General features: G+C 43.3%; 1 protein-coding gene across 4 annotated transcripts in view; it reads left to right on the forward strand.

The window, feature by feature from the left end:
- Positions 1-26,719, forward strand: part of vps13b (vacuolar protein sorting 13 homolog B) — a 352,525-nt gene that overhangs the window by 286,934 nt on the left and 38,872 nt on the right. For all 4 annotated transcript variants that reach the window (XM_078253791.1, XM_078253793.1, XM_078253790.1 and 1 more), the window contains 3 exons: positions 632-852; positions 959-1,090; positions 6,377-6,538. In XM_078253791.1, coding sequence (XP_078109917.1) covers positions 632-852; positions 959-1,090; positions 6,377-6,538 — 515 coding nt within the window. The remainder of the gene's footprint in view (positions 1-631; positions 853-958; positions 1,091-6,376; positions 6,539-26,719) is intronic.

Below are 26,719 nucleotides of genomic sequence, written 5' to 3' on the forward strand. Positions count from 1 at the left end.
CTGAGGTTTACTGTAGGTAGTGTAGGAACACATGGTTAGTAGAGAATGTTCATGATTATGTCCATGACATAATTATTGCACATGATGTCCCATTATGTCAATGAGTCAGTTGAGTTAAAGAGTATTAGGTTTATTAGGAGGGATTGTAGTATAGCCGTGACACAAAGTGACTTCAAACCTTCTTTTTCTTTTATTGGTGGGTGGGTGGGGGGGGGGGGGTTCAGCCTTCTTGTTCTCGTGTTTTTTGGTTCATCATGGTAGCAGTAATTACAGAGCCAATGGTCATTCACTTTTAACTCCCTTACATTCAACATTATAGTGTGGCAATAATTGTCAGCACCCTCCAAAAAATCATTACTCATAATAATCTATTATTGTCTTCTGTTTGAGTCCACTGAAGACACAACTGTCTGACCTCTTGTGTGACACCCACAGTGATGCACACATGCATTACTTTTGTTTTTGGAACTATGTATTTCCTTCTTTTTTTTTTGTCCCAAGTGGCAATATGGTTGTTCTTTTTTATTGTAAGTTGAGTATTATTGGATATTTTGATAGTTGTACCATGTTTTGATAAATAATGTCCCTAAGTTCAGTCTCATAATACGGAATCTGTGTCTCACTCTGCCAGTTCCATCTCGACAACTTCGTCCCTTCCTGCCAGACAGGAAGTTACCTCAGGAACAGGAGTTCATGGTGACAGGTGCTAGGGAGCCGCGGGTCTTCCTACGCCAGTGGAGCAATGGACCACGACACTGTCAGGAGTTCAGCTTTTCCACCCAGCTAGACTGCAAGCTGCTGGAGTACAGAAACCTAACACACCTTCAGCTCCTCCAGCCTTGTGTACTTCAGGTAGAGCTCAGCTATTTATGCTGGTTTGTCTGTCTAGATATTTTTGATTCAAAGCATTGGTCAGGAAGTGTGGAAACCAGTTAATTTCATATCTTGTGTGTTTCAGGGCCAGGCTACAGCCACATGCTGCCCCCAGGACACCACATTGGATTTGAAAGTGTTTGTGGACCCGGTGTTCCTCAATATCAGCCAGTATGCCATCCACACTGTAGACACTGCCCTGCGCAGCTGGCAACAGGTAACAGAGAGTTACCTTTTATATACACTTTATATTTAACCACACTCCAAAGAATACAAAAAAGTATAAGCTGAGGTGGAAAAAAAAACGAGGCACATAGCTGTGCTGTGTGATAGATTATTGATACTGCTTTCAGAGCTTTTGGATAATTAGCATGTTAGGGGTCCTGATTTTGAAGATGTTTTTTTAAATCCCCCCCCCCCCTTACAGCTAATATCTGAAGAACAATAGTTGATTTGACATTATATTGTATAAAGGCACTCTTTGATCAACTTTTTACTGCTACATGGTGCATTTGAAGTGTATATCAGTGATATGGTCACTTAGGTTGCAAAGTATTGGAGGATAACTTTTTCACTTGCACATTTCAATAGTCCGATGCATTGAGACATTTAAGGTAACAAGGGATTTACCCTGTTGTTTGATCGCTAGCACTTGCATATAGCTATTATATTTGGAGCAAGGGGCTAGTAAATCCGTAGAGGAAATACGTGAAAACTGTATGTACATTTAGAGAATATGCTGAAAGATGTTCTTTTGTCCCAAATGGAGTATCAGCTAAACAAACTCACAACAAAGTGGATTTCATGAGAGAGAGGTTTTGGTTGTATGCCAGTGGTAATAAAATTTGCAGGATGGAACTGCCTTTCCCTTTGCTGTAAACTCTGACTAAGAGGCTACAGTGTGTCTGTTCCTGGGCTTCTAGTCCTATGGTCCTCGTCATCTCTCAGTTCACAGCTCTCAGCACTGCCTATGGTAGCCAGGATATTTGTGTGTGAAGTGATGCCCATGAAAACACGGTAAAACTTGAGTGGTGACACCTGCCTGCCAAGACTTAATTTGGCCATAGTCCTCCACCCACTTGTCTATTGCGAGCACACACACACACCCTGGCTTCTCTGGTTTTGTATGCCCTATCATAGCTCGGCTCGGCTCAGCTGTGGCTCTGCTGACTCATATACTGGCCTCTGGAGACGTGAGGTACTCTCAAGGTTTTTACATGCACACAGATTCTCAATGCCAGGTGAGAGAAATAATAACTTTTTTTTTTCTAGGAGCAGCTGTGGTCTTTTACCTGTGGAAAAAAATAATTAAACAAGCTGTATAGGAAATCTACTATGAAATGATTGTTCTGGCTAGCAGTTTAATACCTTTGTTTTCACTCAGTGGCATCATTGACTCATCAAAAGCTCTTACCGACCGTGTTGGATAATCGGTCATAATTGACCCTTGGCTTCATCATTGCATCATGTAAGGCAAGCTACGGAATGTTCCCTATTTCTGCTGGTTAATTTAGCCATAAATAAGACTTTCGAGCATTGGTGGTGTTGTAACGAGTGGTCATATTACAGCTTTACTGGAGTGTTTTGGACATGTTGGTATCCATGGTGGGCGATACATAACATGCCAAGCATGATTAGTTAGGATATTAGTTGGTCGTATGCTTTTTGCTAAGGCTTTTCTGATACTGATTGGGTGATATATTTGGCTTTTGGAATGCCATCTTTGCCCAGAATCTTGAGACCCAAAATAAAGGCATACAATGCTCACACAAACGCACACAGATTACCCTTATTCACTTGCACACTACACAGTCAAAAAAAACAACCCTGAAGGCTGCATTTACATGTTCACTGGTATGGGATTGATTCATAAAATGATTAAGCCTGCTGTATTTTCTTGATTGGTCTAAACAGCAGCAGCCTTGTAACTTGTACAGAACCTTTTAACTACCTCCAGCCTTTACTACTTTGGAACACAAGGGAAAAAACACACCATAATTATAAGGCAAATGTGCTGCATGTGGGTTTGGTAGTTCTGGAGTAAGGGGTAGAGAGAGGTCAAGTACAAAAGGCAGATTTCCTTTTTAAGAAAACAGTCTTTTTAAATATTTGGTCCACCTCAGAGAAAGTTGTGAACACTTAGATCATGGAATATTGTTTCCCTTTTTGGGGTTTTCACTGAAACAAAATCTTTTACGCGGTGAGAAAACCTTGTATGGGTGCGATTAAGCACAATCTGTCTGGTGGTGAGATGCACTATAGGGGTGGATGTAAAGGGCCGCCCAGTTAAACTAAAATGTATCTTTGATCTGATAGAGGCTTACATTCCAGACACACTCATGCACACATTGCTCAATGCATAGAACAACTTGATCCTAATTGAAAACGTAATCAGAAGCAGTTGGAAATGTTAACAGGCTCTGTCCTTCCGCAACAGAAGGATGTATCCTTACGTGTGTAATTGTTTCAGTGATTTTCATGTTTCCTGGTGTCAAGGCTGGCAGGCAGGCCTGTTGTGATGTGGCCTGTAGGGTCAGTATTGAACCGTGGAGAAGATTCCTCAACTACCACACAATTGAAACCTCACGACCCAGACATGGTCACACCAGACCACCACGACCAGAACAGCTGGAGCACTTCCAGATGCATCGCAATAAATAGAAATAAAAGACACTGATTGGTATATGGTTGTAATTTATTCTCATATAGCCATAAAACGTTACGATATACAGCTGTAGTCATGGTAACATGGACTGCTCTTGTACACATGATAACATCACCAAGGTCTTTCTGGCAGTCATAAGTACACATGCCTGATGGCTTGTCATTAATATTGACATGAATGTATATTCCATCTATTATGATTCTCAGCATGTTCCCAAGGCAACAGGCTCACCTCCTCTTCCGTCCCTCGACTGCAGCGTTTTCCTTTTGCTCCAACCTTCAAACAAGTCCGCTAACAGTTCTGACGACAAGTAGATTGCTCCGAATTGAGGTTGGCTGCGCCTCAGAAGGTCCAGTGGATCGTCCACTTGTAACCAGGGTTAGAGGTTCGATCCCTGGGTTCTCCGGGCCACGTGTCCTTAAGCAAGACGCTGAACCCCATGTTGATGCCAATGGGCTGGCCAGCACCTTAAGCTGTTATATATAAAACTGCAAGAGGAAGATACAAGTACAGTTAGTACAGTTACATTTTTAGAGGGTTTCTTGGTTAAAAAAAGATGAAGGAAAAAGAATATAGAATAAAGTTCTTTTTTCCTCCTCTTCATTTGCCTCTTCTTGCTCGATAGCCCCATATGGCCCCAACCTCAGCCCCCCACCACTCTAACCTCAGGCCCCTTGCCTCCATTTTCAATTCTCGGTCCCTAGCCCCACTTTCAATCTTTGCTCCCCCCAGCCCCTAACCCCAGGGAAGTGGCTTTGGTGGAAAGCCACACAAAAGCCCAGTAGTATTTACACACTCTGCTTTCTCACAGAACGTTCACAGGCTGTTACATGTGCAATTGAGACAACAGGAATTTTCCCTTGTGTTCTCTCCCCCGCCCCCCTCGTTCCTCCCATGTTCCTTTGCAACCGGAAAGAAAGTGATAGAGAGATCAGGTTCCTGTTTGTAGCAGATGTGTGGGCGAGGGTCATCTATAGCAGAGTCTATAGGTGATTGTAGATCTGATTATTGTTTTTATTATGTCCCTTTTACAGGTTTCACTATCTCCTCCACGGAGTCTTGTTTCATGAGTATTTCTTTTGAGTGGGTGTCATTATTTACAATCTGTTTTCCAGACATTTTACTGTACCTTGCCATTTATATATGTGCCACTCTGCCATGCAGATCTGGGCTAGACTCTGTGAAAACTTAAGTAATAGTATCTGGGTGGATTAGTGAAATGGATCCTTTGATTCCTGGTAGGACTGCATCTGAAGAAAGAGCTGTCATCTTGTGCTCTTTAACAAGAAAAACGTGTTGACTGTTTAAATATCTTTGTCTTAATATTTGTCCACTTAAAGACCCTGGATAGACAGAGAGTGATTATGATTATTGCAGGAAGCTTTTCTGACGTGTGTATCGTGTTGCCTCATGAATCGGAGCGGAAAGACGATACCATCAAAGAGTGGGCTTAGCAATGGCATCTTAAGATGGCAGCAGGAAGTTTGTAAATCGCAGTGTCAGATTCGAAAGGGAGCACAGATAGTGTTCCACTATAAAACTGGAAATGGATTTGAACCCACTGTCGCAGCTGTCCCGTCTATATTTTGCTCTCTCTTTCTCTGCCTCTCTCTCTCACATCTATCATCAAGTGTTCTTTTTAATGGTGTAAACTTTCCCATCCGTTTTCAATAGCATCAACAACCCCAGGACCCTGAACGTGCTTGGCAGTCAAACTGAGCTTTTACTGCCAGCCTCTTTTAACCATCAACCATCAACCCCCTGCCATTTAAAAGTATACAGCAGGCTGGGGTCCCTCTTTGTTAGGATAGTTGAGTAGTTATTGAGAAGCTTTCTGAACCACAGTCATGTGCGTCAAGAGTCAGGGAGGGGTGTGCAGGAGAGATCCCATCAGGACCTGAGAGCCTTTGGAAGGAGCTCAAGTAAAACGTACACATGCACATGCACCCACGCACTCGCTATCCAACTCACATGCAAACTATGTGCTGTTTTGAAATTGTGTACTTGAATTCCTGTATGCAGGAGACTTGACACACTCCCCTCTCCCTTTTAAACCAGTGTTTTCAATCGCAGGCCAGTGAGCTCTTCGCTCTTGCATGCAAGGTGACGTATGAGTGGACAGCATCCCTGCACGACTCGCATGACTTGAGTTTTCTGTGAGGCTTTCTCATTGACCCATTGCTGTAGGTGGGCCAGACTCCACCATATTGTTTTCTCCTAACAAACCACAATATATTGATGACTGTAACTAACAGGAATGCCTACGTAGTTGCCAACTTTGTTCCAAGCATTGAGAAAATGTTAGGAAAACCCATGCACACACAAACGAAGTTGCCATTTGAAATAAGTTGACATCTGCAACCCTGTTTATCTCACGACCACAATTTAGCTGCTCAAAGAAGGATGTGAAAAAGTTGAGTTTTGGTAAACAGAAAGGCCTCCTGGAGGTTTTATGTGGGACCAAGGGGTAGCTTTGGCCCCAAAGCCCAGTCTAAGCTGCTTCAGCCTGGATAGCTGTCAGACTGTGATATGATTCACTCCCCTGTTGAGGTTGTGTTGCACCCACGGGTCTTAACACTCATCTCTTTCTCCTACTGACTGACAGCTGCACTACCAAGATGTGCATTTTTGAGATTTGAGAATACATGCATTTTTGACACCTGTAAATGTATTTATACACACACATTACACACATACTGTACATTATATACACCCACCATAAACATACACACCTGGAAGTATTTGCTAACTCTTTTATTATTCTACTTTCTTTTTCTCTTTATCCATCCATTCACTAATACCTCCACAACCCCTCACCCCCCCTGTTTTCTCTCTCAGAATGGGAACCTGGAGGCTGAGGAACTGGTCTACAGCCACTATGTGATCTGTAACGACACCCACGAGACGCTGCGCTTTGGCCAGGTGGACACTGATGAGAATGTGCTGCTGGCCAGCCTCCACAGCCACCAGTACAGCTGGAGATCCCACAAGTACCCTCAGGTAGCACGCATGCACGCACACACACACACACACACACACACACACACACACATCTACAGTAAATAGAGTATTACTGTAGCACAAGTAGTACACGTAAGTACACATAATACAGAGATGGTACCTACATAAACTTACACACACACACACACACACTGGATACACATATACTACATGCGCACACACACATCACGTAAGTATATATTTAAAAAAGGCTTACATGTACAAATCCATACTCATTGACTTAAGCATACACATTCTGTACACAGACTGACAGAGGTATACAGTACACACACACACACACACACACACACACACACACACACACACACACACACACCGGACACACCGTCATCAGCATGCAGCCACTATCTGTGTGTTTCTGTTAGCGCTTTCAGACAGTGCCCTGACAGCATTGTTAAAGAAGATTGATTATATTTAACCCTTTGTGGTTTTGAGGTTGAGCGGAGGGGTGGGCTGGCGATCTGTGGCATATGTGTGTGTGTTTGGTGCGCACATGTTTCAGGACCCCCATGTGTTCCACGGCGAGTGTGAGAAAGTCAAGCTTGAGAAAAGACATGGCCATAATTGCTCGCAGTAAGTCAGAAAGTCAAGTTGTATTAATCATCAACCATGGTTAATCTGTGCTCTTACCTCACTCTTGCTTACACACACACACACACACACACACACACACACACACACACACACTTGAAGAGTGGCAATCTGGCATTTCAGCACAGCGAATACCGCATCTCATTTTAGCTGTGATTTAAAATGACCTCTGTATTTTCAGGGATGTTTTGGAAGAAAGATTGTCCGAATGGGCCAAATGTCATCATAGATGAAGAATGTGATTCCAAGATGGTTCTGTCATGTATTATTACATCATGTGTTTGTGGTATATGAAATATGTGTTCTCTAGATGAACATGATTTGTGAAACTAGATAAATAAGAAATAGTGCAACTTTGCCAAAAACACTCAGCTAACTTATTAAACTTGATGATAAAATGCCTGCCAATGTGTCCGCCTCAGCAAATTGTAGCACACACGAATTACATTTCGGGGTTATAATAATAGTGGCACTGATAAGAGAAAGGGCTGTATTTCTTTAATGGTCCTGCAAGTGTGTTTTTGTAGCTCTTACAAATCAGTTTCTAGACGGAGTCTTAAGTGGTCGTGCTGTTTTGCTTAAGACCCATGATGCTTTGGAGTGTCTAAAACAACTCTGATCATCACAAGTCATTGTTCCCCAGACCTCCATACTCTCCCATCTTTCCTCTTTCTATCTGTGAGCCTGCTCTCCACTCCAACTCCAAGACTTTGCCATAAATCCATGGCCTCTTGCCTATTTTTCAATTATATTACCAACCTCCTATCCTATGTCCTACCCTACACTTACACTCAGGCTGCCCATTTGTGCTGTTATTGTATATTTATACACATTTTCTACCAAATCTGTGGATTTAAACTTCATCTCTAAACCCCTCAGCCTCTCCCGTTATCTCCTCCTTTTTCCTTTGTTAATCTAACTCCACTCACCATTGAGATAGTGAGTCTCAACTTTCATAATTTCCAGGTTCTCTTTAATGGAACGTCGAATAACCATGTTAAACAACAGCTTGCAGTGCATCTGAACAGTGTAATGCTGTAACCCCTCCATGTAACACTTTTCAGCTTGGGACCCACAGTGCAGTTAGCTCACTCATACTGGGGATGTGCTAATGCAGGGCCTAGTATTCTGTGTCTTTTCTTGCCATGCGCTGTAGGGACCCACCAGACACTGGCCAAAACCAATTTCAGCCCACACACCCTAAACCGTAGTTTAGAGAACATAGCTGTACAATATTCCCTTGACGTCCACTCAGGCCAATTCTCTTTAGTCCTGATGCTTCACCTCCATCAGCTCGATGAGATCAGTAGACCTGGGAAGTCTCTGGCCTCCACTCTGTTTTGGGGTCTCACTTTGACATTTGTGTTTTTCTTTTACCGCTCTCCAATAACAGCGCACAGCCTCCCAGCGCTGTCCTTGTCCCTTTCTCAATCCCCCCAGCACACTCTTGTGTTCTGGTGTTTACGTCCACACTAGCTGAGCTCATTAGCTCTTGTCTGGCTTGTCCTGCCACTGGCCTCCGTCTGGCTATCATGTTCTGTCTTGGACTCTGGCTAGAAAGCGACTTAGTCCTTTATATCTCTGTCACACCACAGCAAGTGCTGTACTCTCATTTGGGATCATGGCCTTTGGATTATCCCTGAAGCCTTTCTCCACATCTGGCCTGGTCCGGTCTGCTCTTTGGCCATTCCAGTCCCTTCTCATTACGATTCATACAGTTCTCTTGTGTGTACCGTTTACCTTTCCTACATTATCCAGGGTCACATTGCTCTGTTGGTAGCCCTGGTTTGACTCTGTCCACTCTGTTGATGTGAGGTCATGGCTCCCCCTGCCTTCATTTTATCCTCCTAGTTCTCTTAACCACCTAACTACCATTAGTACCATTACTCTGTTCATCTATTTCTACCTTCCAACCTTGTCCCTGACACACACACACACACACACACACACACACACACACACACACACATACTGAAGTACATATCCCCCGCCCCTGTTGTTCATGGCCAATCTTGTCTCCACTGGGAGACCTGGGGCCTGTCAAGAAGGCAGACCATCAGCCTGTCCTCATAGCTCTGGTATGATGCGTGTCCCAGCTGACCTGTCCCCCAGGCACAAAAACGTTCTCTCTCTCTCTTTCTCTCTTTCTCCCTCTCACAAACACACATACGCACACACACACACACACACACACACACACCAAAGCTACTAATTTGCTGTTGTAAAATAATCTGTCCCCTTTCTCTCTCCGGCTCCCCCGAGAACCCACTGGACATGAAATCATCTTGAAAAGAGGAAGATGGGGGGAGAGACAGAGACGTGGGGGAAGTGAAGAAGAAGGAATGAAGGCAGAATGGACAGTGAAATATGAGAAATTCAAAAGGAGGGTAGCAAGCAGTTGTCAAGGGGGATACAGTACAGGCCTACTTGAGAAAACGGGAGGACATGGAAAAAAGGAAGCAAGGGCAAAGGATGAGCCATGCTCTTAACACTCACGGATTGGCCGAGAGAACTCTACAGTGGCAACACAGCCAAAAATGTGTCTGCTCGCTATCTTGCTGTCCCTCCCACCTTCCCCATTTCTCTCTGTTTATGATGGACAAGCAACGTATAAAGGAAGTATAGATGAGTAGATGTGCCAACTATGCTTTATTATCATACATTAAATCCTTTAATCCTATCTTCCGTTATTGCCAGTCCGTTGATATAGCCCTGAACGAGTCGGGAGAGAGAGGAAAGAACTTCCTAAATGAACAGGCCTGCTGCTGTTTCAGCTTGAACTAAAACAGGGAGGCATATTTAAAATCCTGCAATCTCCTGTGTGTGCCTTTGTGTCTCTGTTTGTGAAAGAAGAGTGCCTAATGTGTGTGATCCTGAGCGGTCTAACCAGTGTACACTTCCCACGATGTTGACATACCTCTGAATATCTGTCACTTCTCTCAGAAGAACGCTCATGCCGAGTGTTTTTGCAGTGAAACGTGAACCTCAGCTCCGGTCACACATCCTCTCAGTGCTCCTTTGTTTCTCTCTGTCTCCCTTCCACTCTCTCTTCCCCCCTGTTTCTGCTGTCAGTCATAACCATAAGATGCATTAAAAGGGTCGATTGAGGCAGTCACGTCCTTAGAGCCCACTGTGGTCTAACAATTTATACCCATACGTGCACACCCAGACCCACACTGACAGACACACACACACACACACACACAGTGATAAAATGTTTCCTAAGGCCTGGACTCTGTCAGGCTTCTCAGTCTAATTTCTCTCTTTCAGGCTGAGCATGCCTTCACACCCCAGCATTTGCCAGCCAAGGTGAAGAGGTTTATAAACACTGACAATTACCCCCAATTGTTAGATACATTTATTATTTATTTTAACATATGATTTTCTTTCTTTATATATACAGTACTGTGCAAAAGTTTTTTTTTATCAATTTACAAAATGCAAAGTGAGTGACCAAAAAAACATCTAAATCACATCAATATTTGGTGTCATTACCCTTTGCCTTCAAACCAGCATCAATTCTTATAATTCTAGTATATTACTTATACTTACAGTATATATAAGTCAGGGAACGTTGAGAATCGTAGACGCGGTGGTCGGCCAAGGAAACTTAGTGCAGCAGATGAAAAACACATCAAGCTTATTTCCCTTCGAAATCAGAAGATGTCCAGCAGTGCCATCAGCTCAGAACTGGCAGAAACCAGCGGAACCCAGGTACACCCATCTACTGTCTGGAGAAGTCTGGCCAGAAGTGGTCATCATGGAAGAGTTGCAGCCAAAAAGCCATACCTCGGACATTGAAACAAGGCCAAGCGACTCAACTATGCACGAAAACATAGGAACTGGGGTGCAGAAAAATGGCAGCAGGTGCTCTGGACTGATGAGTCAAAATGTGAAATATTTGGCTGTAGCATAAAGCAGGTTGTTGGCCGAAGGGCTGGAGAGCGGTACAATAATGAGTGTCTGCAGGCAACAGTGAAGCATGGTGGAGGTTCCTTGCAAGTTTGGGGCTGCATTTCTGCAAATGGAGTTGGAGATTTGGTCAGGATTAATGGTGTCCTCAATGCTGAGAAATACAGGCAGATACTTATCCATTATGCAATACCATCAGGGAGGCGTATGATTGGCCCCAAATTTATTCTGCAGCAGGACAACGACCCCAAACATCCAGCCATGGTCATTAAGAACTATCTTCAGCATTAAGAAGAACAAGAAGTCCTGGAAGTGATGGCATGGCCCCCACAGAGCCCTGATCTCAGCATCATGGAGTCTGTCTGGGAGAACATGAAGAGACCGAAGGATTTGAGGAAGCCTCCATCCACAGAAGATCTGTGGTTAGTTCTCCAAGATGTTTGGAACAACCTACCAGCCCAGTTCCTTCAAAAACTTAGTGTACCTAGAAGAACTGATGCTGTCTTGAAGGCAAAGGGTGGTCACACCAAATATTGATTTGATTTACATTTCTCTTCTGTTCATTCACTGCATTTTGTTAATTGATGAAAATAAACTATTAACACTTCCATTTTTGAAAGCATTCTTAGTTTACAGCATGTTTTCATACCTGCCTAAAACATTTGCACAGTACTGTGTATATATATATGGGAGAACAGAAACATACAGTAGATATATAGATACAAATAGATTGATTCATCGATTATAAAACTCCGGGATGATCATGTGTATAACTACACACTTTCTATAATAAAGTACAGTTTATATCTATCTGACACACACACAAACTAACTCACTGTCCCCACCCTGCTGTTTTTCAGGGCTCTGGCGTGTGGTGTGGTGTGGTGTGGATGGTTGAAATATCTGGCTGCTTGGTACAGGATGCAGCCTAGCTGATGGAAATCCCTGTGGTTAGTGTGGTTAGCAGGGAGAGGGGCGTAAAAAGCCCCCTAGATTTGGGAAGGACTTTTTAAGTGCCTACAAGGAATATTCACAATTTGAATAAATTGTAATTTATTCCAGGAGCAGGCTTTTACTGGAGACCTCTCCCCCTCTCTTTCTGGATGTGTGTCTTTGTGTGTTGGTGTTGTTTGTGCGTGGTATTGGTCCATGTGTATATATGTGTGTGTGTGTGTGTGTGTGGTTCCCAGGGGTAATGTGCTGGAGATAGCAGCCCAGGACTATTAGTTTGTGGTTAGATTGGCCGTGTTGTTGGAAGCAGGCATGACAGGGAGGTATTGTGTGTGTGTGTGTGTGTGTGTGTTTTCAAAATAGGTATATTTATTCCCTAAAATGTATCTGTTCTTTTGTCAAATAGGATTTCATATTTCACCGTCCTGACCCATTGTTTAAGAAACACTGCCCTCAAGTGAAGTGGTGTAGTTGTGCTGTTCATCCAAGATCGTGGCTTTGGCTGCAGTAGATTGGGCTGACCCTTTGAGAGATATTAGCTCCAATCATGTTAACCCTCACATTGACCGATCAGGGAGAGAGTGAGAGAGAGAGAGAAGCCGATGAAAGAGACTGTTGTCCATTTTGATCCCTGGAGAAAACCTACACTTTCCTTTTGATTATCCCTTAGAGCTGGGTAAGGTCCAGAAGGAAAGCTGACCTTTTTACACTGACATGCACTTGTCGGCATTATTATGGTAATGAAAAGAAAATGAACACTGTATCATCAGGCAAAGGTTAAACATTGGCTGCTCACTGAGTTACATTTTGATGATGGTTTGTGTCTCGGCTCACATTCACATGCAGTACAGTCATGTATCCTGTACTGTCACACTCTTGATCTTGTCCAGGCATGTCTTCTGAAACAACCCCCAAATTCACCATAGTGATTCCTAAGACAAAGCCTTTGTCAGGAAATGGCAAATATATTGGATTACATTTGAAGATGCATTATGTACTTATTATTTTATTTATTTTTATTTTGTGTCTTTGGCAACAAGATAGACATTGCATGTGAGTCAGTTGGTCAGAAGCTAAGTCAGTCCTTAGAGGATGATTATCATCATCATGTGTTCCTGGGTAGGATAACCTCAGACAAACAGAACAGTCATCGTTGGGCGAGGTCACAGCCTTATTCAGCTATGCACGATTCACATTCTTGGTCCAGGTTGCATAGTAATATGTCCATGGTGAGTGAGGGGGACTTGCCCTTCTTAGGTTGCATTCACATAAACTCAGGCGGTCTTCAGGCGGTTCTGGAAAACGCAAGTCTTTCCAATTGATTTGAGCCTGCAGTGAAAAGTTGAGACTTTTGGTGAAACGCAACCCGACTTTGCCCTGCGGTGGTCAATCATGTCACCGGCGATCAGACTTGAAAGTCCGTTATTAGGCGGTGTGAGAGTCCTGTACAGTTAACAGGAAACACCACTGTCTCAATCGCTGCCACAATAAAGTGTTAATACACTTTAAGAATAAAAAACGAAACCCAAGCACTTAACCGCCTAGGAGGTTGTGTAACAGCTGACGGTTTCCTGCCACAGCAAAGTCGCTCTGTCTCTTTTTCTCCGTGAAATAAAGCTCCCTCCAAATGCGGTCAGACATGTCGAGAATTATAAACGATCTGACGGAAAACACTGATTTTGAAATATAAAGTCTACTTGTGCTACATAGGGGCGTTACATTACGTCACACAAACTGGCCATTTAAGTGACACTCCCACCGCCGCACAACCCCAAAACAATCTCCGGAACGCGCCCTTAGTCAGCACAGCTTAAATAATACCATAGAAATAAAGTTAAGAAAAAACAAAGAGGTATTGGCCTTTTGTTAGTCTTTATTCTTATTATATGTCACTGGAGGGTTGGAGCCCAGCAGTGCTTGTTGGTAGCAGGCTTGATTAGTGATTAATACGATTATAATCTGAGAAGGTCTGAACTTCATGTTTATCTTCTCTTCCAAAGAAAAGGTTTCAACATAATGTTGCCAGTAATATTTAAAATCAAGATATTCTGGGGACTCATTCTCGTCTTTCTGCAACCAACCATTTGGTTGTAATTCAACCATTGTAAAACAATGTCCTACATTCCCCAGCTTTCTACCACAGCCACGCTTTTCATGAGAAATACGGGGTGGACAGTGGGTCTCTACCTTCACCACCCACTTTTTCTTTTCATCTCTGTACAGTTCATAGCTGCTCATCCCTCCAAACTCAGCTTACTATTTAGAAGACTTTGCTTTCTCACTCTAACTGACATGCTGTGAGATTTTTGTTTTGATTCCATGTTGTATATCTGATGAGCCATTGGTCTGTCATTTTCTGTGTGTGTGTGTGTGTGTGTGTGTGTGTGTGTGTGTGTGTGTGTGTGTGTATATGTTTGAGTAATTCCACTCTGTGTGTAGTTTGTCCCAGAGGAAGCTCTCACTCTGACATGAGGAGATTAATTTAATTATCATGTTGATGAGAGCTGAGCAGCTAGAATCTCATATTTGTTTTTCTATGTAAATCTTTTTAAACATGCCAATGTGTTAGCAGTTTGAAAAATATGTTTTCATCCTCGCCATCAAATCCGTGGCCTTGAAACTACAACAAAGAGTCCTAAACCACGGGTTGCAACCCTGTTTGGCCAGCAGAACTGTTTCTGTTTGGTCTCCACATGACAAAAGTGTTGGTATGTTTTAATGACCCTGGGCCACATTGTGACAGCAGATTTATTCAATTGAGATCCCAGTCTTAACAAGTTCACCAACCCGTGTTGTACTACAGTATGATGTCAGTTACAGAATGAGGTCTCTCACTGTGGCCATGTCTTTTGTTTTGACAAGCTCTTCATTACTTTGTGTATAGTTAAAGTCAATTTGAAATTATTGTGAAAATTGTCAGTTTTAACATCACAGTGTAGTGTACACTTGTCTTTTTTTTGTTTCAGTGTGTAAGTGAAGGATGAAATGTCCCATAAAAGTTACATTTTATGTGGTAGAAGAGGTAAAAGTGTTCAAATCTGAAACCCTGTGGACACTCCTAAATTCTCTTAGCACTTTTTATGCATTCAACATTCTGCAGCTTCCCGTAACCAGAACTTAGTTTGGGGCATTTTAGGCCTTTGATTCCACAGGACAGATGAAGACGTGAAAAGGGAGAGCGAGGGGGAATGACATGCAGCAAAGGGTCGGAGTCGAACCCGTGGCTGCTGCGTCGAGGAGTAAACCTCTATATATGTGCGCCTGCTCTACAAACTGAGCTAACCCGGCCACACCATAACCGGAACTTTTAACAACCCATAAGTCTTCTGGTTCTTTCTTGTGTTTCCACTGTGTTTAACAGACCAGAATGTCTTGGATATAGCACATTGAAAAGGCGACACCAGGACAAATAGTGTCATTTTCACAAGCTGTTTGGTTGGCGAGAGCAGTTGTGGGACAGACAGCAATGTAATAAGTGTAGCTTATATTGATTTTCTTTTGCATTTACATGTAATGACTTTTAAATTAATGGAAGAGCCTCACCCACAGTGGGAGGTTCTGGGCAAGGATCAAAGAGTGAATGAGACCACCACCTGACCAGCATCCACCCACTGACCAGCTCTCCAGTGCTGGGTGTATCCCGTGTGACAGGTCGGCTGCCCCCAGAGACGTGCTCGCCCTTCCTCTCGGCTCCATATCATTAAAGCTGGACTGACGCTGCGTTTTTTTTATTGAACTTCTTAATTGTGTTGACTCACATTACACGTTTTAATTAGCCTCTTTACACAACCAAAACCTCTGACTTTTATGCTCACACGGTACAGATCAATTGGTGCTCACACTGAACGTAGGCATAGAATCCACGGCCCGTTCTGTCCACTAAACATTCCGATACAGTTTCATCAAAGAAGACGGCTGTGTACTCAACAGTGTTGAGAACATGAGAGAAAGTCACATTCATTTCTGCAATTCTGCTGTGAGCGGAAAGTAAGAAGAATATAAAGTCGCAGATTGCTGTAAGATGCAGACAGTCTTGTCTTAAGACTACACTTTTAGCTACATCATGTAAAATACTACTCAAATAACATTAGAACAAGCTTATTACAGTTTGTAAAGGATCTTTTGACTGCAGGCATGATGGAAACCAAAACCGTGGAACTGCTTAAGCTGCAACACAACCGACCAAAATTTCTGACTGAAATCGGGCTGGATCTATACAGTGTCTGCCCGACTCAACCAGCTCACTGTTTGATTCTCTCCTCAATCTAAAGACGGGGAGGTGCAGGTGAAGAATCAGTGAGCGTTGTGGTCCCATTGGTGCTGCCCTGGGTTCAGCACCACGGACAGCACCTTAGTGTTGTATGACCAATCCCACAGGGACAGCACTGGGCTGCATGGTGGTTTTGGCGTAGTGGCCACAGTGGGAACTACAGGTCACATGACACCCTGGGACCCAGAAAGGCGTCTCGCCATATACTGTACATCCACCATGAAGCCTTTCATAGGACACTTTGCATGCATTAAAAAATTGCATTTGAAGTACAGTATCAACATTTTTTATATTATGTCCAACATATGTTTGAGAACCACCAGGAAGCCGTACCAAGATGTTGGTTTTGTGCCACTTATGTGTGTTGGCTGTCAGCCAGGCAGAGCCAGTGAAAGACACTAATGCACATGCGTTACCGGCACCCGAGTTGGAAGCAGGAGATGTTTTTTTTTTTTTAGTGTATGACCATTTGTGGTGATATGTTTTCTACATTTTCCTGGATCTCAGTTTCATTACAGAATCCACCACTGTGTGGTTAGGGGTAGCTGTATAGGGTTAACCCATGCTGCATTTGTTCTTTAGTGGGAGAGCTTGTGGTCTCATTGTAGTGAACCATTCCTCTCTGTAGTGAAGTGTTACATTGCACTATGCATTGCATTGTCAAACCAGTGGAGACATCAATTGCATTCATGTTGTCTGAGTTACTGCAGTCAGCCTACAGTTGCTGGTAGTTCAGCGGCACTCTAGTTGTGGTCAGAGTATGGTGACTGAGGACTCCTCTTGCCCAGTCAGCCTGTGATCAAGAACGTACCACCTTTTGTTCACTTGTATTTGTGTTTGTCTGAACAAATGTGTTCATGTACGGTATGTATTAGCCCTCCACTGGGCTAATGTTTTCCTGCACAGTGTAAGCAGGGATAGGCTATAATGTCATGAACAGTTATAAGTAGGGCTGCAACTTACGATTATTTATATCGTCGATTAATCTGTCGTTTATTTTCTCAATCAATCGAATAGTTGTTTGATCTATAAATTGTCTTAATGAGTTGAAAATGTGTATGTCTCTGTTGAGTTTCAAAAAAGCTTTAAAGGTCCAATATGTAATGTATTTACTGTAAGAAATAAAAAAAATGACCCCAATGTGTCATCAGATTAAGGCTAAGATGAAATACTATCTTTTCTGACAACAATGCTAATGCCAGTATTTTCTCCTATGTGTTCTTATCAACTGCCCAGTTTGATAACCAGGCCGGGTTACCAGATATACCTGTAAAAACATAAACCCAGAGCGCTACAGCTGTAATGTTAGTACAGCCATGAAAGCAGCACACAAACCAACGGTATCAACGGAGATTGATTCTACCCGACCTAAAAAAAAAAAATGGCATGTTTCTAACAGTTGCGTGACCAGAGACGTAACAACCCCGGGTAAATATTGGAGATGTATTTGAAAGATGGAGACAGCTTAGAGCCGAGTTGGCTAATTTCCTCCTGAACAGGTAGCTAACCATTGGCTTCAGGCTAATTTATCACAGCTAAGGGACGGGTATTTTATGTCATTTCAATATTTGTGTAGCTACTCACATTGAATTATATAGCTAGAGTACCCAAGTTGGTTACTCGCAAAAACAATTGAGACACAGCCAGTTAAGTGATCCCGACCGGTCCTGGCTAAAGCCGCCGTGCTAACCCTGCTAACTGCTAACGTTATCGGAGGACCAGGCAAGCAGCCACGGCTGTTTACAACGTGTAGCCTGTTCAGCTGCCGTAGCCGACAATGGTGAGTTATTTTAAGCCAAGAGAGGGGGGGCTGTAAATCAGGAAGAGAGGACCTTGAGTTTGCAGTGTGTTTAGCGATTGTTGCCGTAATTCTAAGCCAATAAAGTGTGTTCAGTCGGGGGGGAAAGGACGGCAAGGTAATGGTATTTTTAGCGGTTCCTACCGTAATTCTAAGCCGAAAAAAAGCGTGTCTGTCAGTTGGGTACAGAGCTCCGCGTGAGCACGGGCTTTTATGACTGTCAATATAGCCAGCATCTAACGTTAGCTACTCTGCTGTGCTGTGAGGTAATGTCTGGCTATGTGAGACAAGCGTCTAGCAACATTGTTGTGGATAAACCTGTTTGAGTCGTGATTCAATCGGATCTTTCACCTGAGTCTTTAAATTGACTCATAAGTCGCGAGTCTCTAGTATCATTAACTCGGATCAGTTGAGTCCTACTACAATTCAATCTAAAATGGTAACACCACCACACACAAACCTCTTGCAACATTAGCTACTACTAGTCCTAGCCATCTTAGCTGCCAAAAGCTTAATAACTTACAAGTTCGTAGGCAAAAACAACTCCACAAGTCAACTCAAGCGACTGAGTGAGCAGAGAGACCGTCCGAGACAGGTTATAGGAACTTCCCGACACGCAGACTCAGACTCGGAAACATTGCAAGCTCGCAGACCATAGGACTAACTCGGGAACTCATGAGTTGTCAATGACCCATAAGTTGTCGATGACTCATGAGTTGTTGATGACTCATGAGTTCTCGCGTGAGTCAGTCAATCGCACGAATCAGCCGGCTATGAGCCAGCTATGAGCTCAGGCTAAAGCAAATCCACAACAAAAGCCATTCTTTCACTTCTGAAATAAGATACAATATTCTGCACGTAGCCTAGCTAGGCCTACTGTAGGTTTTGGTGTATAAATGTAGCATGTTAAAATGCAATTAGGTCGAGCAGACAGTCCGAAACATTGCAAGCTCGCTTCGGTTCGCCTATAGTAGCAATACTGACTCAAGTGACTCGCACAACCCGGATCAGTTTAGTGAGTGACTCAGAATAATGAGTTAGAGAATTAAGAAATGAGAATTAAAAGGAATTGAGTTTGCCAGGCCTAGTTGTGGATGCTGCGGTCTCAGCCTGGCAACCTCCATGAACTTGGAGTCTGGGGAGGACGGGGCGGGGGAGACGACTCTCTGCAGTATTTTCAGTTTGTACTGCAGTAACTATTTTAAACACTAGCCGTCAGTATTACATATTGCACCTTTAAAATCTAAAATAATTAAGGGTTATGAAGTAATTTGATTAAAATGTAAAATTACTAAGAATGGACTCAAGTTTAGTTTTGTTGGATTTTATGGGGATTATAGGATAGGCAAAATAAGCCTAGTCCTTTTTCAGTTCGCTACGGTGGCAAATTGTGGGAAATAATTTTGAAAGTTTCTTTCATGTATGTTAACCAAAATAAAATTATTCATCGTCATCATCATTATTCATACTTTTGTCATAATAAAATAAATAATAATAATAATAAAATAAGCCAAAGTGATTAATCAATTATCAAAATAGTTGGTTTAAAAGTTGACAACTAATGATCTGATCTTTGCAGCTCTGGTTATAAGCGAGTAGAAGGGATGGCTGTTTGGGTGGATATTATTCTGAACATGCCATGGGCAAATCTATGTATGCCTCTGTCTGTACTGTATATGTGAGTGCAGTATACAGTATCTACTGAATGTAGATGCAGCATGTTACAACAGTCTCCCTCTGTTGTATTTCTACAGGAGCCCAGGGCAAGCCTTTGTTTGTGTTGTGTTCGTAGACTGAGACAAGGTCTCTGTCCTTTCAAGGGTCCTGGACCACTGACTCCTTCATCCCCCTAGCGTGCGGTCTACAAACCTCTCTCCTCTCAGACAGTGCTCCTTTTGTCATCTCCTGTCATTTGGTGCAAACACTTGCCGCGTCTGCATCTCCTGGAACCCTTGAGGCCCTGGATGTCTGAGATGCCTTGGTAGAAACCAGAGGGAGAACTATAGAACAATGTTAGTCAAGCATAAACCTCTTAACGTCTCCGCTGTCAACCACGGACCCACACAATGCCTTCTCTCTGTACCTTCTTCCAGCTCTCAAACCACTTTTTAGACTTGCAAATCTGAGCTTTGATGTTGCACTGCCTTGCTTCTTTTGTCAGAGAGAGGGAGCCAAGGAGGAGAGCATTGCAGACAGCTGTTAAAGCCTCCATAATTCCCTCATGTTACATGGGTTAGCCCGCACTGCCCTGGCAGGGATGCTGTTTTGTCTCTCTGTTCTCTCTTTAACTCATTTACGCTCTTTTTCTACTCTCGCTCACTGCAGTTCAACTTTGTGTACCTCTCTCTTTTTCTTTCCCATACTCATTCTTTCTAGAGGACAAAGTAATCCATGTTATTTTGTTTTGTTGTCTGGGTATAAACCTGTTTCTCATTTGTTAGGTGGCTAGCTAGCTCCCTGGTCACAAATTCATTTCACCAGACAAAACAGGCCTCTGTTCCACAACTCTCTTTTCTCATGTAGGCCCATGACATTCAATAACACAGGCAGTACAGAGACTTTGTTAGACTATTTTAAGTCTTTGGAATATGGAATTGAATGCACATCATTTTCAAAAACAAACTTTTAAGCTTTAGAAAGTTTAATTTAGATGTTGAGCTTGTTTGGGTGGAATTGATTGGCAATCAATCATCTAACTGGTGTAGTTTATACCTCTGTCTCAAATCTCCTATTACAGTCTGAATGCGATGGAATGAAGGAATGGTCGTAATGGGTAGACAACCAATGACCACTGCGGCTTTGTCTGCCCGTCTTTGCAGCATACAGGAACGCTGATTACGTCTCTACTGCGGACAGACACTTCATTTGTTTTATGTGGACCCAAGCACATTCCTGCTAGTGGGCGCACACATGAGAGAGTGTTTCTGTGTTTATTCAAATGTGTTTCTCTGTTCATCTATGCTTGACACCCACATTATCGAAGCAGACACTTGAGTGTTTGCCATCCAAGTGATGTAATGACTCTGCATTTACCAGGAAGTTAATAGTCATTGCTTTGGTTATGACTGACTGATATCTTACCGTCTTTTACAGGAAACTTTGTTGCTAATGATTTTCTCTCGGGACAGGATTAAGCAATGGACCAAGCAGGAGACATGACATCGTACCCATGATGGAATTTGGTTGGTTGTTTGACTCACTGAATATAATTTACAGTTTAGGCGGGTGGTGATCCTTACAGCTTAACACCATTTCTGAATGTGTCAGTCCCATGTTTGGGTTCAGCATGTAGTCTCCATAGCAACTGTGAAATCTGGGTGATGGGGGTTTCAAAAGGTTCATGTGGTACTGATCTTGTGAGAGGACCATACATGGTCCCAACATGATCTGTGTGGATTTTAACATCCTCATTCTGCCGCCCTGATATTTGGTTTAGGAGACAGGTGTTCCTTGTTACGTTTAGGTTAGTCACAATTTCAGCAGACTGTCAAAGCCTCATTATGTTCTTAGCAATACCTGCTCTAAGTTATTCGTGCAGATTGGATTGTGGCTAAGCCAGTAAACCCAGTGGTAATATGGTACTATACAAACCATATCGAACTTCAGCTATCATCAGTGTCGTGTTTGACAACTGCGAGGCAAATAATCCCTGTCATGATGTGGCCCTGCAGTCTGACCGCCGACATTAGACCAAAGAAGAATGGAGAGGTTTCAGGTCATGCAGGAATAGACAATCCCAGTGTCAAATCACTCAGATGATTCATCTCCATGGAACTGAAATGAATCATCTGTAGCTTAGTTATATTAGCGTATTTAGAAAAACATGTCACTCTAAACCTTCATGATGATACAAGGCAGGGATGTGCTGTCAAACCGAAAGCCATATTAGTAAGTTGTAGTGTGTTCCTTTCTGAAGAATGTGGAATGAATAATTGTAAGTTGATTATATTAATGAGTGGAAAATGTTTGACTAAGGCCTCCTTCTGATATATTAATACCATTGGTCAAGTAACATCCAAAGAATTTGGATGAATGCTTGTATTTTGCTAATGTCAGAGCTTGTGGTATTGTATGTAGTGTGACATGACCCTGATCAACTCCTGCTGACTATCAGCGGAATGGATAACGGACAATATTACAGTACAATGCAGTCACAGAATAAAAATGCTTTGTGTGGTTACATCCAATTTCTCAGTTTAATAATCCCCATGCAGATCGCTCCGTTACCAAAGCTGAAGCCCAGTAATGTGCTGGAAGATAAGTACTCGCCATCAGCCAGCCGTAATCACAATCTGTCCCTGGGGATTGAAGGGAAATGAGGAGAGGTTGAGATTTCACATTTCATTCACACTCAGTACACATCTTGGATATATCATCATATGACAGATGGGTTCTTAGTTGGTTTTGGACAACAAATCTTCAACTCAGCGCCAGTGTCTGAGGGTGAGTTTAGAAGTTGTTTTTTAAAAGATTTATTTGGAAATGAGATACAAACTTACTTAGCATCTGAGATTAAAAACTGAAGGCTGGTTTTGCTTAAAAAGTACTTTTTCTCAAGATGCTAGGAGATTAAGAGAATCACATTTTACAAAGTCCATATATATATATATATATATATATATATATATATATATATATATATATATATATATATTATTACAATTCACATTTCTACAAAGTGGAGTCTGAGTTTCTGTTGGCTTTTTTAAAAATCTGAAATAATTAGTTTCCCTGGTTTTGGTGCAGTTTTGTTAACGTTCTATACAAAATGATACAAAAAATACAATCATTAGGTTCTACATCAGAGTTGAAGAATAGGTTCACACACTATCAGTCGTAAAACAATACTGACATGCCCATATGTACATTGAATGGGTTATTGGTTGCTGATATTTTTCCTGCCGCACGTACTGGCTACAAAGAAACCCTCTCCTAAAGCAACCAATAACTCTTTTAGTGTACATATGGGCATTTCTGTACTGTTTTCAGATACTTGAAAACTGTGAACCTATCCTTTTAATTCAGCTAGATTCAGATCTTCCTACCATAGCCGTTTCTATTGATGAAGTAATCCATGTGCATAAAAGCACCACATGTGGCTGACTGGGTTTTCTCAGCGTCACAACAGTTGGATAAGTCACAGAGGCAAAACAGCTTCTTATTTTTCATTCTTGTTGTCCTACGTGTCCAGTTCATCTGTGTTACTGCTGTGTTTTTTGGGGTTTTTTCTTCCCCTGCTTGAGTCAGAGCAGTGATGAATTCAAATACGAGCTGCAGTCGCTGTTTGAAGTTTGAGGAGAGACATTATTATGACTTCTCCCTTAAAGGTCAAGTTGAGCCACAGCGAGAGGGGGAGGAACACAGGGGTTAAAGGAGAGAGCAGTGTTGAAATAACAAATCGTTCCTCGCAGATGGCGCTGAGGCACAGCAGAGTGGGTTCACCACCACAGCATTTTGACCATTATTAACACCAATGCAGTTACCACTCATCAAATGAAAGAGAGAGGCTGATGCTAAGAAGTTCATGTAAATTAAAAGGTTTCCATCTCACCCAGTGCCAGGTCACTTAAAGGGTAACTTTGGGGGGGGGGTTTCAACCTAGACCCTATTTTCCTATGTTTTTGTGTCTAAAAACAGCAGAATGCGGCTGCTAGATTGTTGACTGGTACCGGAAGGAGGGATCATATCTCCCCGATATTGGCTTCTCTTCACTGGTTATCAGTCAAATATAGAATCGATTTCAAGGTAATGTTACTTGTTTTTAAGGCTCTGGAACAAACTTCCCATTCATATTGGGTCCTCCTCTACTGCCGAGATCTTTTAAGTCTCGTCTTAAAACACATTTTTATTCTTTGGCGTATGATTTAGTTTAGGGACATTTGTATAGACGTGTGTTGTTTGTATGATGTTCATTGTGTCTCAGTTTTGATTGTCTTCCTTTGTTTTTATAACATAATATAACTTTGTACAGCACTTTGTTCAGCCTAGGTTGGTTTTAAATGTGCTCTATAAATAAATTGACTTTACTAAGTGACTGATGGGAACAACAATCTTCGACATTGGTCCGGTAGTAAGCGAGACCGCTGCAGTCGGCAGTCAGTGAAACAAGCTACAGAAAGTTTTTGGGCAATTGTGCACCTTCAATTCACTTTCACAAAAGCTTCAACTGCCGCTCTCCTCTACTGACTGCCGCTCTCCCCTACTGACTGCCGCTCTCCCCTACTGACTGCCGCTCTCCCCTACTGACTGCCGCTCTCCCCTACTGACTGCCGCTCTCCCCTACTGACTGCCGCTCTCCTCTACTGACTGCCGCTCTCCCCTACTGACTGCCGCCGCTCTCCCCTACTGACTGCCGCTCTCCCCTACTGACTGCCGCTCTCCCCTACTGACTGCCGCTCTCCTCTACTGACTGCCGCTCTCCCCTACTGACTGCCGCTCTCCCCTACTGACTGCTGACTGCCGCTCTCCTCTACTGACTGCCGCTCTCCTCTACTGACTGCTGACTGCCGCTCTCCTCTACTGACTGCCGCTCTCCCCTACTGACTGCCGCTCTCCCCTACTGACTGCCGCTCTCCCCTACTGACTGCCGCTCTCTCCCCTACTGACTGCCGCTCTCCCCTACTGACTGCCGCTCTCCCCTACTGACTGCCGCTCTCCTCTACTGACTGCCGCTCTCCCCTACTGACTGCCGCTCTCCCCTACTGACTGCTGACTGCCGCTCTCCTCTACTGACTGCCGCTCTCCTCTACTGACTGCCGCTCTCCCCTACTGACTGCCGCTCTCCCCTACTGACTGCCGCTCTCCCCTACTGACTGCCGCTCTCCCCTACTGACTGCTGACTGCCGCTCTCCTCTACTGACTGCCGCTCTCCCTCTACTGACTGCTGACTGCCGCTCTCCTCTACTGACTGCCGCTCTCCTCTACTGACTGCCGCTCTCCCCTACTGACTGCCGCTCTCCCCTACTGACTGCCGCTCTCTCCCCTACTGACTGCCGCTCTCCTGTACTGACTGCCGCTCCCCCCTACTGACTGCCGCTCTCCCCTACTGCCGCGGCTCTTTTTGTTTTGTTGTGATGTTGAGAAGCGAGACACGGGAACTTTCTTTCTGCAGCATTTATTCAGAGACAAACGGAAACCTACACTGTACATTTACTACCACTTAACAAATAAACTGCTGATGTATTCTCAGCTCTGAGCGCTGACACCGTCTCTCTCTCATGTAGCCTACACACTAAGCACGGAGCTGTTCCTTAAAGGAGCTTCCCCTTGTAACACGACGAGAGCCTGCCAGAGCTTCCTGTATTTGGTCCGAAAGTCTGAACCATCCAAAAAATGCTTTCACACTATTAACGAACCGGACCGGACCAAATTTCTGTTGTTTGGTCCGGACCATGGTCCCGGGGAGGTTTCACACCTGTAATTTTGGTTCGGATCAAACTGAAAAGTCTGAAGGTCCGGACCAAACGAGGGAGGTGTGAAAGCCCACTTAGTGTGCTGGTTTAGGGAATCATCTAGTTGTTCTCCACTCTTAGGTTTTACCTTAACCTCTACCACCTGGCAGTTTACACCACTCTTTGCCTGTGAGCAAGTCTACTGAGCAGGAGATCTGAGAAATGATGTCATTTCCACTCAGCCGACAGGGAGAAGGGATGATCTTGAAGAAAGTGAATTCAGGCTTTGATTGAGAATGTTATTGTAAAGAAATCTGCCTTCAAACAGTGAGGAAAGACTACAGCAGAGAGAAACATAGAAGGTCTTGACCAGGGTCCCCCATGCTCTTTGACCTCAGTAGTAATTTGTTTTTCTTTAGTCAGATTGACTAAATGTTCGGCACATTGAGGCGACGAGCCAAAGTGTAAATCTTCAAAAAGAAGGCTTTTCAGTGTTTCACTGGAGTCGCAACTCCTCTGGGAGAGTATTGAACCCCCGCACCCCCTTGTCTGCCCTGTTTTCCTAGACTCTCTCTCTCACTTTCATACATTCTTTGTCTTTCTCACGTTCTCTCTCCTCCCTTTCTAACTGTTGCAAGTTTGAAGTTGTGTTGGCAGCTGGACTGACACAGAGAGTTCAGTTAGGTGGAAGGTCAGCCGCGCTGCCTCAGGAGGGGAGAAGGCTTTAGATCTCCCTACGTATTTATGATTCTGCTCCTGTATTGTGACCATAATCTCGTGACAACACTCACATTGTTTGACAAATGAGTTTCCTTGTCATGTAGCACTCTGTGGTGGATAGCTAGCCTGTGTATGACCTGACCGCATGGACGGGCATTTGACCGGCCCACTTTCCTTTTGTGCTGCATGTTGTGTGTGTTAGTCCATATCGATGATGGTTCATTTACGCGATAGTTCCGCTGGATGACCCTCACTTTCTTTGTGTTAACTTTAAACTCCTGTCGCATCGAGCAACATTAACCGGAAACATCTGAGCAACGACACAAGCAGAAAATGCCATATTTTTATATTATTGTGCAATAAGGCAGGCCTGCTTGTAAAGATTCACAAAGAATTTGTTTAGGGCATTTCCTCTCTAACTGGGATGTTTTGGGACCGATTGGCGGGGATTTGCTGTCAAAATGCACACGGTGATACACTGGTAAGAGTAAATTACGTTTAACCATGTATTCAGCTACTTTATAAAG

Source organism: Sander vitreus, chromosome 6, assembly GCF_031162955.1.
Source record: "Sander vitreus isolate 19-12246 chromosome 6, sanVit1, whole genome shotgun sequence".
NCBI lineage: Eukaryota > Metazoa > Chordata > Actinopteri > Perciformes > Percidae > Sander > Sander vitreus.